The sequence below is a fragment of the Glossina fuscipes genome, unplaced genomic scaffold (assembly GCF_014805625.2).
Source record: "Glossina fuscipes isolate IAEA_lab_2018 unplaced genomic scaffold, Yale_Gfus_2 0, whole genome shotgun sequence".
Taxonomy (NCBI): domain Eukaryota; kingdom Metazoa; phylum Arthropoda; class Insecta; order Diptera; family Glossinidae; genus Glossina; species Glossina fuscipes.
The window spans coordinates 35,066,435-35,080,557 of NW_023998414.1; the positions used below are offsets into that span (position 1 = coordinate 35,066,435).

Consider the following 14,123-nt stretch of genomic DNA (forward strand, 5'->3'; position numbering starts at 1 on the left):
TTTTTGTTGTTGTTTTTTCCAAAGTTATAACGGAAACGAAAGAGAAATATTTTACTTCACGAGTTCGATGAAACTGCGACGTGCAATGAAAAATGAGAGAAATATTAACATTATATGCAGTGACGCTTAACGCATGTTTTCCAATTATGTTGGAACACTTTAGATAAAGTGTAGAGTTAATGAAAAATAATTAAATATATCGTTGACTTGATCAGTATCAGATATGAAAGTATGCAAAAAAATTATACATATTTTGCATATAGTAAAAATTAAACCTGTACAACTATAACTGCTATTGTATAATTAAAAATAAATAGCTGGACACGTGGCGTGTTCAAAAAAAAAAAAAAAAAAAAAAGGCGTGGAAAAATATTTATTTATTCACCAATATCTATCTATCTATTTAGCCTCCCTCTCCCTTAAATGTAATATATTCGTACCAGCGCGGCCTTGAGTTCTTTTAGCGATGCGATCTCTGTATCTTTATCGTGGTAAAACTGCATCCTTTGATGGGTGTTTTCAATTTTGGGAATAGGAAAAGTCATAGTGGGCCACGGCCAATGAATTAGGGTGGCGGAGGCGTGATTGTTGCATTAAATTATGAATAAGCAATGACATGTGAACTGGCGCACTAGCGTGGGCCAATATCCATGACTGGTTGTTCCAAAATGCCGGGCATTCCATTCGTATTGCTTCACGCGAACGACGCATAACTTCAAGGTAATATACCTTGCTGACCGAACGAGAGTGAGCGATACCTTCATATTCGACTCAACTTGGCATGCTTTTACCGGTCTTGGCTTTTCTGGCAGCATTCACTGGTATGATTGGATTTTGATTTGAACGTCATAACCATCTATTCATGTTTCGTCACCAGTTATAACACTAATGAGAAATTTGGCAGCATCGTTGACGTTATTCAACAACTCTGGAGAGACGGTTCTTTTGGTAAAAATTTAGCAATTTCGGAACAAACTTCGCTGCCGTGGCGAATGTAGCGACATTCGCACCAACTTCTATAATAGACATGCAATGGTTCTCCATAACAATTTTCTTCACTGGTTCAACATTTTTATCGATTGTTGACGTGCTGAGGTGTCCAGTGTCATTATCATCTTCCATCGACCTTCTGTGAATAGCTCGTCCCGTTTGTAAGCTATTTTTGTTTTGTTCAAAGTAGATTCGGCAAATGCCGCAGTCAACGTTCTAAATAAGTTGAAGTGCTTAACTTCTTATTTTTCACACAACTTTTTTGTTTTGTCTTTTTTCGATAGCAGAAAAGTCGCCATTCACAACAAAGCAGGCCTAACCTCTGTACATCTGTCAAGAGAAAAATGCAAAAATGCAAAATAGCTTATAATGTCAACATGTGTTGGGGCCTTGCTCGAAAAATCACCTTTTTTTTTGAACGCACCTCGTACCCATAATATATATTAATACTTATTTTAATAATTGAGGGACGATATCATCTTGTGTTCATTGAAAAATTAGTCTCAGATCTATATAACAAAAAAAAAAAAAAAAAAAAAATGAGAATTCTTTAGTCGAGCAAGCTCAACCCTTAGATACTCTACATTATTTTGTTTAATAAATAATACATCAAATCAATTATACATCATTTTTATGTAAATGTATAATTGTCATGAAAGCACTCATATTTTGGATATAGTCAAAGGTCAACGTGGTCCAAGTTGAAGAAACTTAATTTACTTATCAAAGATTAGATTATTTTTCAGTTGCTTCCGTCCTAGCAAACCACGAATTAGACTTTGTCGCCATAGAAAGCTTTGCTTCCATGAAAGCCCTTATCTATGTTGCGGTTTAAAAAACACATCTATGCGATCTAAATTCGTTATCGTTAGATCGTACGAACAAATTAAAACTTTTCAGCGTAGAAAGTCCTGTTTTTCATTAGAACGCTTATATGAATTGAGATCTAAAAAATTTGACTTAAATAATCTAAACACGGTAGAGTTAATTTTTATGCCAAATTATTATTAAGAACGAATTTGTATCGATAGGAACAGTTATACTTGGCCGATTCTATCGAAAGTATTCACAATATTATTACTAACCGCCTTTTTGTACGAACTCGAAACTAAACAACATTTTCTCTCATTGCATATTAAAATGACACATTTTATGGAGAGTGATCGAAAAAGTGATCCTTTGGAGGCTATTTTCTATAGCGTTTATCTCAAAAATTTGCGACCTATAAGTTGAACATAAAAATACATGCACAGGCGGATAGTTGGATAGACAAGGTTAGATGGATTCAGAAAATGATTTTAAATCGATACATATACAATCGATACATAGGTATATAGAATAAAAAAAATTTAAAAAAAAATAGAATGAATCGAGTCTCTTTTGTACTAATGTCGAGAAAGTTATAAGAAAGAAGACAGTATTTTAAAGTTAAAAATTAAATCATATCACAAAAGAAATATCGTAGGTTCACCTAAAACAAATTAACATTTACATGGGCCGGAAATGTGTCATAAGTTATTATTTCCCGAAAACCTTCATATGTTGTTCGCCAATGCGAATGTATAGCACATAGGTGAGCGGAGAGTGGATTATTTTGATTTCAAACTATAAAATAGTATTGGATGCAATAAAACGAAATATTTACGATATCAGATAATATTTGAAATGTTTATCTTTAATATCCCGCTAAAAATTCGTTTATTAAAGTTGTGTGCAATTTGCATAATTTGCAAGTGATCGCCGTGAATAAAGTTATTTTTTATATTTTTAATTTTTATTATTATTTTTTTTTTTAATAATTGTCTATAATTGATTATAAATATTCTAAACATATAAAAATTATTAATTAAATATATATATATATATATATATATATTTTTTTTTTTAGGAACAATTAGCGGAATTAGAAGCAGCTTTTGCCAAATCACATTATCCTGATATTTACTGCAGAGAAGAATTAGCGCGAACGACAAAACTTAATGAGGCGAGAATACAGGTAAATGAAAACGTATTTTAATATTACATAAGCATTTAGATAATTCACAATTATCTCAAGTCATTCCAAATATTAAGGCGTACATACATAAAATATTATTTCAAGGATATCCTATATATACTTTAAGGCTTGTCTCAGTCGCTTAAAAAATTATGTAACAATTATTTCTCAAAGGAGAAATAAAGTTCGAAGAATATGAATATGGCTGACAGTAAGAAAATTACAACGCCCTCTAATAAGGATACTCCTTGCATGATTTCGAGGCACTTATCAACTTGCCCTATAGTAGAGTAATAAACATTTTATTAAACTTGCAAATTATTCGAAATTTAAAAAAAATTCAACAACAATTAAACTACTACTATAATCAAATAGAATGCACCGTTAAATATTTTACATCAATTCGCTTAGTTATTCATATATAACGATTCTTCAGAATAGATTTTTATATGGGAAGTAAACGGATACCTTTGATATCAGCGGCATTTATCAAAATATTTAAAAAAATTGCGACCACAAGAAAACAAAGCAGATGGACCTACGGACCAACATACTTGGATCATTTCAAAAAGTGATTCTCAATCGAACGGGTACATAAAAAGTATGTCGGTGTCTATCTCAAAGCAGCAGCCGCACAAACTTAATACACCTTTATACCGCCAATGGTGGGGAGTATAAAAAGTGATAGTGCGCATGCAATAGTTTGGCCCAGCTAAGCAAACGATGGAACGTTTTGTGAATAAATTCAAATTAGCTCAGGCACTTCATAATGTCCCCGTATCGTTATAATGCGAAGCAGAGGGGTTAATCGAACCTGAATCTATCGGCTCTTGTCTGACCTTGTTCACCTATATCTCCTGCTTCTCCTAGAGGTTGCCACAATTAACTTGTAATAGCTTACAATATGCGAGAGAGCTAGCCATGCAAGTGAACGATGAAGAGCAACAGAACAGTTAAGGAGAGCTTTTAACTGATGAGATGAAAAAGGAGTTTTATTAATTTTGATCTATTCTTGATATCAAGTTGGATAACTAAACACGCATTACATGAAATAAATTAATATAAAATTTTTTTTTTTTTTATGAATTTCACTTTATTTTTGCGATTAATTTGTTCCTTTTCTCCATTTTCTTTTCACTTTGCTCAACACAATCCCATTAGATATTAAGTTTCTCTTGTTTGTCATAATTCTTGCAAAAATTGAAATTTTGATAACGAAAACACTTTTCAATAAGCAAAACATGTTAGAATAAAGTCAACAACACCTTACGCCGATCGTACATATGCTAATTTCAACGTTGCAATGCACAACGTTCCCAGCGCAAAAAAAGTTTGAAATAAAAAAAACACTTATCCCCGACCAAAGGGAGCTGTGCTTACGCTATTTGAACCTTTGGACAAATGAACTTGCAAATGAACGGCTCTATTAAAGTAAAAAGTGTGCGAAGCCAGTGCCCAAATTGCTTTGCGCGAGGATCCATTGATTGTTATCGAATATGGGCCCAGAATAAAATTATTTATTCGATAATCTCATAACAGTCAAGAGTAACTAGGAGCAGGGGGTCTAGCAGTAAAAAACATCATCTTGGCTGCTGCATGTCAAGTCGCCGCCGGATATCGAGAGTATTAATATGACACTCAAAAGAATTCCGATTTTATTCAGCTCTAGGAATATATTTGATACATGTCGAAGACAGAGTAGTTAAATAAGGCAATCATCTTGCGTCAAAAATATTTAAAATCAAAAAAAAAAAATAAAATTATTTTTTAAATAAAATAAAATTTTTTTTTTTTTTTTCCTGGACACACATTGGTCATGCAATCTGTACGTCTAGTATGCGTGTTTCTATGTTATATATGCGTAAGCAGTCGTCATAGGTCATAATTTCCGTTAAGAGAAGGAACGCAGGCTAACAGTTTGCCTACCTAAGGCAAATCTTCTTAATCAATCTTAGTCCTTTTGAAACATATATGTGAGAATTTTTTTTTTTATTTTTTTTTTATACCATTTATGTCAGTTTCATTAGGAGCACCATGATAGTAATACATATCAAGAGAATTCTTTGTTAATTCGATTGATAAAAATCGTTCATAAAGCGATGCAGTGTTTGAATTAATAATCATTTATAGATTATATTAATACACTTTGAAAAGGAAAAAGAAAAAAAAAAAGAGATTCAAACATTGAATAGAGTGAATAAAATTTCCATGAAAGAAAAAACTCAGAACTACTCAAGTCGCTAAGAATATTTTGGAAGATTTACATTAGTTGCAGCCCATCAATGAAGTGCTTTTTAAGAGACACTTTACAGAACGATATTAAGTGCCGTAAATGAATGTGAATACGAAATGACTTACTGATGCTTCTGCTAGAAAATATTGTTTACTATGTACAGTCATCGAACAGTCATTGTCCAAAATCTGAATAGAATAAAAAAATGGTAATTATTTGTTTTTTTTTTTTTTTTGATCGTTTAATTACCTCATACCGCTATAAGGCAAACGTACGGTGAAGAAAAAAAAAAAAAAAAAAAAAAAATTTGAAAACATTTCTTGATTATCAATGTGGCAGTTCATCGATATGATTATAAGGAACATTTACAGCACACAATAAAGGGGATAACGGGGGGGGAAAAAAATGCATTCAAATTTTGCGCACTTTTTGCCATTCTTCCATTCGTTAATTATCCATCGATTATCCATCCATTCATTACATATATAGAAGTGTATGAAAATATAATCCTCCAGCTAAGCTAGTTGAAATATATATATATATACGTATGTACATGATAGCAAATAGTAAACAATAACAATTTACATAATGTGGTAACTTTTCTAAATAAACCAAATTGGACTTGTTAGCAAAAAAAAACCACATTTTGAAAAATGTGTTAAAGTTGAATATTTGTTAATCAATACGATCAGCACGATTTATACAAATCGTTTGTTCCTCCCCATCGGGGAGATTTGCTCTTTCAATTACCCATCTCTTTCATCATTTGCTTCAGGTGTTGTGTGTTGTGTCATATTGTTAAGGTCATAAGGTTGGACCAATTCTACCAATATGTCCGACTAATAGTTGTAAAGTATGGTTGATTTTCGAAAACGAGGCGTAAAACGGCCGCGCTAAAGTCGCTCTTCCTTCAATCGATTCGAAATTTCTTTCACAAGAGAGAGAGAGAGAGAGAGAGAGAGAGAGAGAGAAAGAGAGAAAGTTCGCCTAGCAATATAACCTTTAAAAGAAAAAAAAAAAAAAAAGCGGAAGCAGCGCTAAACTAACAAAAAGTTGAACACTATTACGGAAGTCCTCCCTCACAATTAATTGCTTTGTCATCCGTCTGCCTTGAGAAAGGCAGGCCTTAGTACTTATTAATATAAATGAACGCATATACGACGCCTTGTAAAAGCGTACGACAATTCCCATTGAACGAGGCCCTATTACTCTTAGACTTTTGAAATAAAGAATAGGTGCGGGCCGTTTTCTCGATTTTTAGTATGCGTCGAGGTCTAACTAACTAATCGCTTGGCTAGTTCCTCACGAAACTTCGGGATAACCATAGCCACCACGACACTTCCCGAAAGATCGTACGCAGCAGTCAGGTAAGGCGGCATTCATCCCGATAGTCAGATTTGGTAGTGCATCTTCGTACCAGGAACAAACCTACTTTTCACACATTAATTTCATGACTTATCGTTCTATTACAGAACTTGCAGCTTTCAGTGATCCCGTACCGTACCCAGCCGTTCCTTTAGACCACGCGACATGTCACAGAAGACCATCCAAATAGTATGCTTTCTCGAGGAAACAATGCTTCCAAAATTGTCATCACACAGTACATATCCAACTATGCTTCAAACCGCTTAAATATCGCTGACCAGTACGGGAGAGAAGAAAAACACTGCCGTTTCATTAGAAAACGTTACCCCTCCTTTCGATACACCAGTCAGGCTTCACAGAGAAGAGCCCCTTGCCAGGTTATAGATAACAAACCTTAATCCTTTCGTTGCCATTGAACTGTGAAACTTTCGACAGTGAGAGCCAAATAAGCACAAAACATACCCCCTGCCGATCTAAACATTGTTACTGACAGGGTTCCAGTATCGTTCTTCGCTATTTAATTTTATAGACGACTAGTTGGAGTAACTATAATAACGTAAATCTGCTTTTCATGATTTTAGGTTTTTTTTTTTTTTTTGCTAATGGTTGTTAATCGTTTCCCGAGTCATTAGCTGCATGAGGCAGATAAAGTGTTATGAGTCCATACCACTCGTATGCATGTATGTTGAGAGTATATAGCTTATCTGACCGTCTGTCCCTACATCCGTCTGATATCTATCTATGCATGACATAATTTTTAATGATTGTAATGAATTTTGGTACATAGACGTGCTTTGACGCAAGAGCGAACGCCATTGAAATAGGTTCGACCGGATCGACCGATATTAGCAGAGTCGTTTTTCCCTCTTTTCAAAAATAGACTAAAATCTGGTGGACCTTAAATAAGCGAGTAGTATCGTTACGATACGAGATACGAGTTAAGCAGTTGTAGATGTATATCAAGCGTATGTTCAGTGGCTCGTTGCGGGAAATATATCAAATCAACAAGTGTGAAGAGGCGAGTCTTAACAGTGTGTTCATCCTAAGTTCTTCTACATTCTGAATTTATTCATTCAAACTTATTATGGCCGTAACATAAATGATGTAGAATACAATGACCCAATTAAGCCATTACTGTACGCATAAAGCACATTAAAGGAAAGGTACGTGATGTACTTAGGAAGTTACAATACTTATACAATATATTGCATAAGCTTGCAGATCAGTAGCATTTTAAATCGAGATTAATGGAAAACGAATTGATCGTAATGCCCCTAATTACTTTTATAAAGAAGCGACGGAGAAGAGACTTTTTGGATCAAATTTTCTCTTTCAGACTTATTACTGCGTGCGGTCGTCGCAGCTCGATTTTATCTATGTCAAAAATTACAATTATATATCTATCTATTACAATAATCATTATTCGTATCGTTCTATATCCCTATTGTGAGCGATTGCATATGTATATATATATATATATATATAGATATATAGATATATATATATATATATATAGATATGAGCAGAAGCTAAGGTGTCGGTATAAAGTGCATGCAAGTGTCAAGCAAAAGTAGTTCAAATCTACCAAAAATAGATTATTGAAAAAAAAGGTCGTCAGCCTTGTAATTTGAAATTCAATTGTAATCCCGAGGGATGTTTTATGTCAACTTTGCTCTTCCATTTGTATGGCGATGCTTTTAAAATTCCCGCAGCATTAATTAATTTATAGTTTTATCATGAATTCGGTCACACATAAGCTAACAATGCATGCATATATCTACTTATGTATGTGTGTTTGCTTATTGACGGATTAACACAAAGCTGAAATGAAAAAAAAAAAAAAATCAAACAGAGAGGAAATACATCAGCATTATTTTTATTCTATTTATTGCTTTTATTCGCTATTATAGTCAAATTTGTTATATTGTTAGTGATGGTTGGTAACTCGGAGTTTTCTTTTTTCTTATTTTTTTTTTTCTTTTTTCTTTGCGGTGTACCGTTACAACAGCAATAAGCAAGTGTACACACGTTTATACGCGTTCGCTTGATGAATGAACAGACGGACGGACGGACGGACGGACGGACGGAGGGACATACAAGTGACTGGTCTCGAAAATCGCTATTTACTAACAAAACAGATGCAGTTCCTATGAGATGCAAAACTGACGCCCGCAACAACAACATTTCTATACACAACAAACTAACCACCACTCCGCGACTCACTCACTCTTCGGCCTTTCACTTATTCGCCCTCTTTTTTTTTTTTGCATTCGCATTCAGCAAATTAAGAGGACTTACTTGTCAAATTACAAGGGTTTGTCACTCGATATTGTCGCAGGTTCTCCTTTGTTGTTTTTTTTTTTTTTTTTTTTATTCAGGTTTTTATTGCACCAGAAAAATATTTGAACATTTGTTGGAAAATATGGTTTACGCTCTTGTTAATGATGGGTTTTTTTTTTTTCAACATACTAGATGGGAGTTCTACGTTTTACAAATTGTAACAAAAGTGTTGACATTTGTTTTTATTTTGAAATCCATCAACAACTTTTATATCAGATGTTTAATCTGTGATTATGGAATTTTGATAAGATTTTGATTACCCTCTGGAAGCGGCTCAACTAATGACCATCGTGCATACGTAAACTGGAACTGCAAGGTACAGAGCAAATAATTTAGTGTTTCGTTTTTTGTTTTTTGTTTTATGTTTTTTTTTTTTTTTTTTTTGTTTTATACTCATCATCGGCGTAGGAGCGGTATATTGGGTTTGTCAATCCTCTTGCAGCGCATAGAAGTAAGCTTCAGAGATTCCAAAAAGTATATTTATTCTCGATCGGGATAAAATTTTGATTCGATTTAAGCATATCCGTTTATTCAGTCGTCTGTTTGTCCGACTGTCCGTCTGTCTGTAAGTCCGTCTGTGCAATGTCTGTTATAAATAGCCTCCTGGTCGCAACAATGAAACTTTCGACTTCAAATTTGGCAGAAACATTGAATGTTCTTACGCGCAAGTTGATATTGCAAATGGGCCACATCGACTGAGTGGGGGACACGCTTACAGTAACCCGTAAACTAGGAGGACTTCTGTTTTTCAAAAGCGAAAAAAATCGTTTTTTTTCCCATTATTCATACAACGCCACAGTAGATATAGACCTATAAACATGTAAATCCATATAATTTGGACGATGCTACATCACGCCCACTCTATATATTATAGTATATTACAATTTCCAGAATCAAGCTTCAAAGCCCGTCTACTCGACCTATGGTAAACTTTCTTCGATTGGCAGTAATGAAGACATCGCCTACAAATTTGGAAAAGAATTTGAAAATGATTCAAACCCATACCCAAGCCATAGGTCGATAATGCAACAAAAACTGAGAATACTTTTGGTTTCCGCATTTTTTTGCTCGTTACTCATAAACACCAATGGATCCATGATATAAATTTTCACTTTTAAGTCTTCCGTTTCAATATTATAGATTATGAAAATTTAGTTTCTTAATCGTTTTGTAGTATAATGGTGATCGGGTACAAAAGATTCAACCACAGCCGACTACAATTTTTTTACTTGTTCTTCTTTCTTTCTTTTCTTTTATGTTGCCGCATGCAAATGACTGATAAGTTTGATAATTATCCGATTTCGATTATTTGATTTGATGCATTGTATTTATCCAAAGGTGTTTGATCGCTTTAGCGTTCGTTTTCATAAGAATTACATAAATCAATACGTACCTGTTGAAGAGAGATCTGTTTACTATAAATTATCGCAAAAAGAAAATGACAGTGAATACTGATCTTAGGCCGCATTCTTGATATCAATCATTTACACATTGATTATAATGTGACTTTAAGTCTGTCTATATAATGATAACAACTTCTAAGATCATTTTTGTATTATCTAATTTTAAAAATCTGATTTATTTATTGTTTGTATATTATCCTTGTCCGATAATATGGTATATATTTATGACTTGACTTAATTAGAATGGGAATATAGAAATTTTCACTTAACCGTCCACGTACGTAAGCGTACTTTCACTTTCAATAATGGCATCCTCTCACCAAATGTTTAAAGTATCCTTTTTGATGTCAACAGATATGCAATAGTTCAATTCTATAGCGGTCTGACAGCGAAAGAAATCGTAATTCAATAATATATCCAGCATGAATTGTTAATCAACCAATCAATTTCACATTCCATGTAAAATTTTCCGATGCTTATTTGACGAAACACATTAATTTAATTATTAACGAAATCTGCGCCCCTCAAGATGATTGTTGTCAGTGAAAGTGATGCCGCCATGAAAAAAAAACTTATCATCCTCGATAAGTTTTCAAAATTCATTTACGAAAGATGTGTTATGCAGGAGATGATATGTCCATTAATAATTTGGAATCAACGCGATCTTATAAGATAACAATACAAGCTTTTGCGCACAAAAATCTTTAGTTTTTTAACATATAACTTAATTAATACCATTCGCAACTATATTCATTTAACTTTTTTCATACCCAGGTAGTATTCCTACTTCTGATAGTGCTCCATATGAAGATTCGAATTTTTTTCGCAATATACTCAATTATGTACTTGTCCGAATAATGGCACGAGGAAAATTTAGTCCTAGCGGGCATAAAAGTGCCACAATTTATATTATGAAACTTTGGGTTATATCGTAGACACACGACAATCTGAAAGAGCACAAGCTATACGAACAATTGTCTCAGCTTAATCTCAAAAGAAGCATGCGAACAACATGCATGCATGCTCTCTATGAAAGAATTCTTTGTAATGGATGAACCAAGTATGGCACATAACTATCCAATAATCGTTTCATTTCGACACTTTCGACATCACTGAAATTGATGACATGTTTCACGAAAATATCTGTGCGGTTACGAAAAGAGTGCAGACAATCCTAGTATACGAAAATCTTGATCCGATTTGCTTTTCAATCCTCGCGAGTATCGCGTAATGCTCTCAGATATAGCGATTGATAAAGCGACGTAGAAAAAAAGGGATTAAGAGAGGGAAAGGGAGAGAGAGGGAAAGAGAGAAAGAGAAAAAGAAAGAGAGAGAGAAAGAGAGAGGGAGAGAGAGATAGAGAGAGATAGAAAAATTGTTTGATATCATACAAAGGCGATCTGTCTTAAGTGATCACCTCCTGACTGTGAAATATATCGGCGAACGGCTCCAATTATTAATAAAAACAAAAGCTCGTGAACATGTCTGCCACTTAGCTCTAATTTAAAGTGATCGCGACATGTTCGCTTTTAGAAACTATAACATTTTCTATGATACCGGTGCGGGTGAAAGACATTAACCAAAAAGGTGTAGCTTATGATAATGGAAGAAATATCGTTACCTTTCACAAAAATTTTCAAATTACAATAATCTTGAGAAAAAACAAAAAAAAAATGCTACAATTTCGATCCGATCAGCAGCATAAAAAAATCTAGACTAGACAGTTTTGAGATACTTTCGTCGTTTACTCGCTACCTGGATGCTAGAGATGCATGAACGAAATAATGATTGTACTCTATTTCACTTGTCGTACAAGGTGCATTAATTTTGTGGGAATTTATGCATTGCACCCCCCAAATGACTTGCGATAAACGTACCGCTTATTATACCGATCAATTTGGAATTATTTACTGAATCGATTTAAACTTGTTTGTCTGTATATTTTTTTGCCTGGCTGATGTTTCTTTCGAAGCTACATTTTGGCACAATGACATGCTTTGGCTCAAAAATGAATTCTGCTGAAAATGGATTGGACCATACGGCCCTTCGTTATATGAAAAAAAAAAGTACAATTCTCAACATATTTCGCCAAAAAACACTGGGTGTGCTGTGCACAATTCGGACCAATCTTTTGAATCCCCTCGCATATGAAGCTTCCTGCGAAAATTAAACCATCCTCAGGTACATAAGCCAGATTCCTTAGTCTACGATAGCAATTTGATATAAAAGTTAAGTGAATTCTATTCGGTTCAGACTTGTCTGTATTACCCGCATCTCGCCCCGTGATAAAGATTCTCATGCGAAGCGTTTAAACGACTGTTCCATGTTTAATATTTTGTGATCAAAATTCTTTCGTCATAGCAATTCGACATAAAAATTGCTCTTAACAAATTTACATCGCATGGGTCCATGTTTCGTAGCCCATGAAAGATAAGCCATCATTTAACAACAAAGTCTTCTTCGCAATTTTTATGACGTAAATAGATGAAGAGTAATGAAAGTTTTTTTAACAAGAACATCAAATTTGGTAAGTTTCGATTAACCCAGTCCACGATTTTAGTCGCTATCCAATGTAAGAACTATCATCAATGAAATATATTCTTGCATGGAAACAAAGCCTAATTTTTGGTATATTATTATGAAAATGAATGAATAATTGGATTACACGCAGAGCGCAGAGTATAGAGTATTGCCCGTTAATAATGCTTTCATATCTTTTTTGAACAAAATTATTCCAACTGATCGGATTACCAAAAGTAATTGTGTTACCGAACACTCTTTGACTCTATTATGCCATCAATTTAAAATCAGACTAATTGTTACAAGACTATATCATAGATATTCTAAAATACATCTACACATACATTATGGAGAGCTGGTAGGATCAGTAATTTAGTCCATTCCGAATTAAGATCCAGAAGAAAAATAATAAACTTTCCGTGGCTTCTAATTAATATAGAATTTTTTCATAACTTGATAGGTCTTTTCACTACGGGTTAGGCTTACGTTCTCAAAGAATATCAAAACCATACAAAATCCTGAGAAAATTTTTAGAATTTTTGTCATTGGGCGAATTGACTTCACAAACTGATGTCGGGAAGATCTATTATATTATAGTTTGATTTTTCTTTATAAAAAAATACATTGAATGTAAAGATAAAAATAGATCCAAAGAGAGATACGGAGAGAGAGAAAAAAAAAATGAGATAGAGATATGTTAATAAATATGTATTTCTTGCCAATAAATAAACTTAAAGAGCTTAAAAATATATTTCTATTAATTTGTAATAGAACTTGAAAGAATCGATACATTTATATATGCTTCACATTATTTTTTCCACAGAGTTTCCAATAGAAAAATGAACATATATATAAAATATATATATATATATATATATAGGTACATGTACTACTGCATAGAATTTACAATTTTGCACATATTTGTAAATATCTATGAAGAGAATGATGATGATGTATGCGCCATCAAATGGATCCTTAATTGAGTTACTCCGCCCATACCTACGAGAAACAAGAAGGGCAGCTTTAGCACATGAAGCATACCAGCACACAAAACAGCCCACTAAGACAAAGAATAACAGTTTTTACACCACCAACAACATCAACGCAGAAATAATCATAGCATCAGTAAACATGCATATGCACACCCTATACATAAGGACACACACACACACATACAGACACACACACACACACACACTTATATATATATATATATATATATATATATGATATATATGTATATATATATATGTCTGTATGGGTTTATATAAGAGTA

General features: G+C 33.6%; 1 protein-coding gene across 1 annotated transcript in view; it reads left to right on the plus strand.

Moving 5' to 3' along the window:
* The window catches only part of LOC119634190 (homeobox protein abdominal-A), a 74,683-nt gene that overhangs the window by 42,195 nt on the left and 18,365 nt on the right, over positions 1 to 14,123 (plus strand). Inside the window, exon 3 of the mRNA XM_038028213.1 lies at positions 2,879 to 2,986. Within this exon, the coding sequence (XP_037884141.1) occupies positions 2,879 to 2,986 (108 nt within the window). The remainder of the gene's footprint in view (positions 1 to 2,878; positions 2,987 to 14,123) is intronic.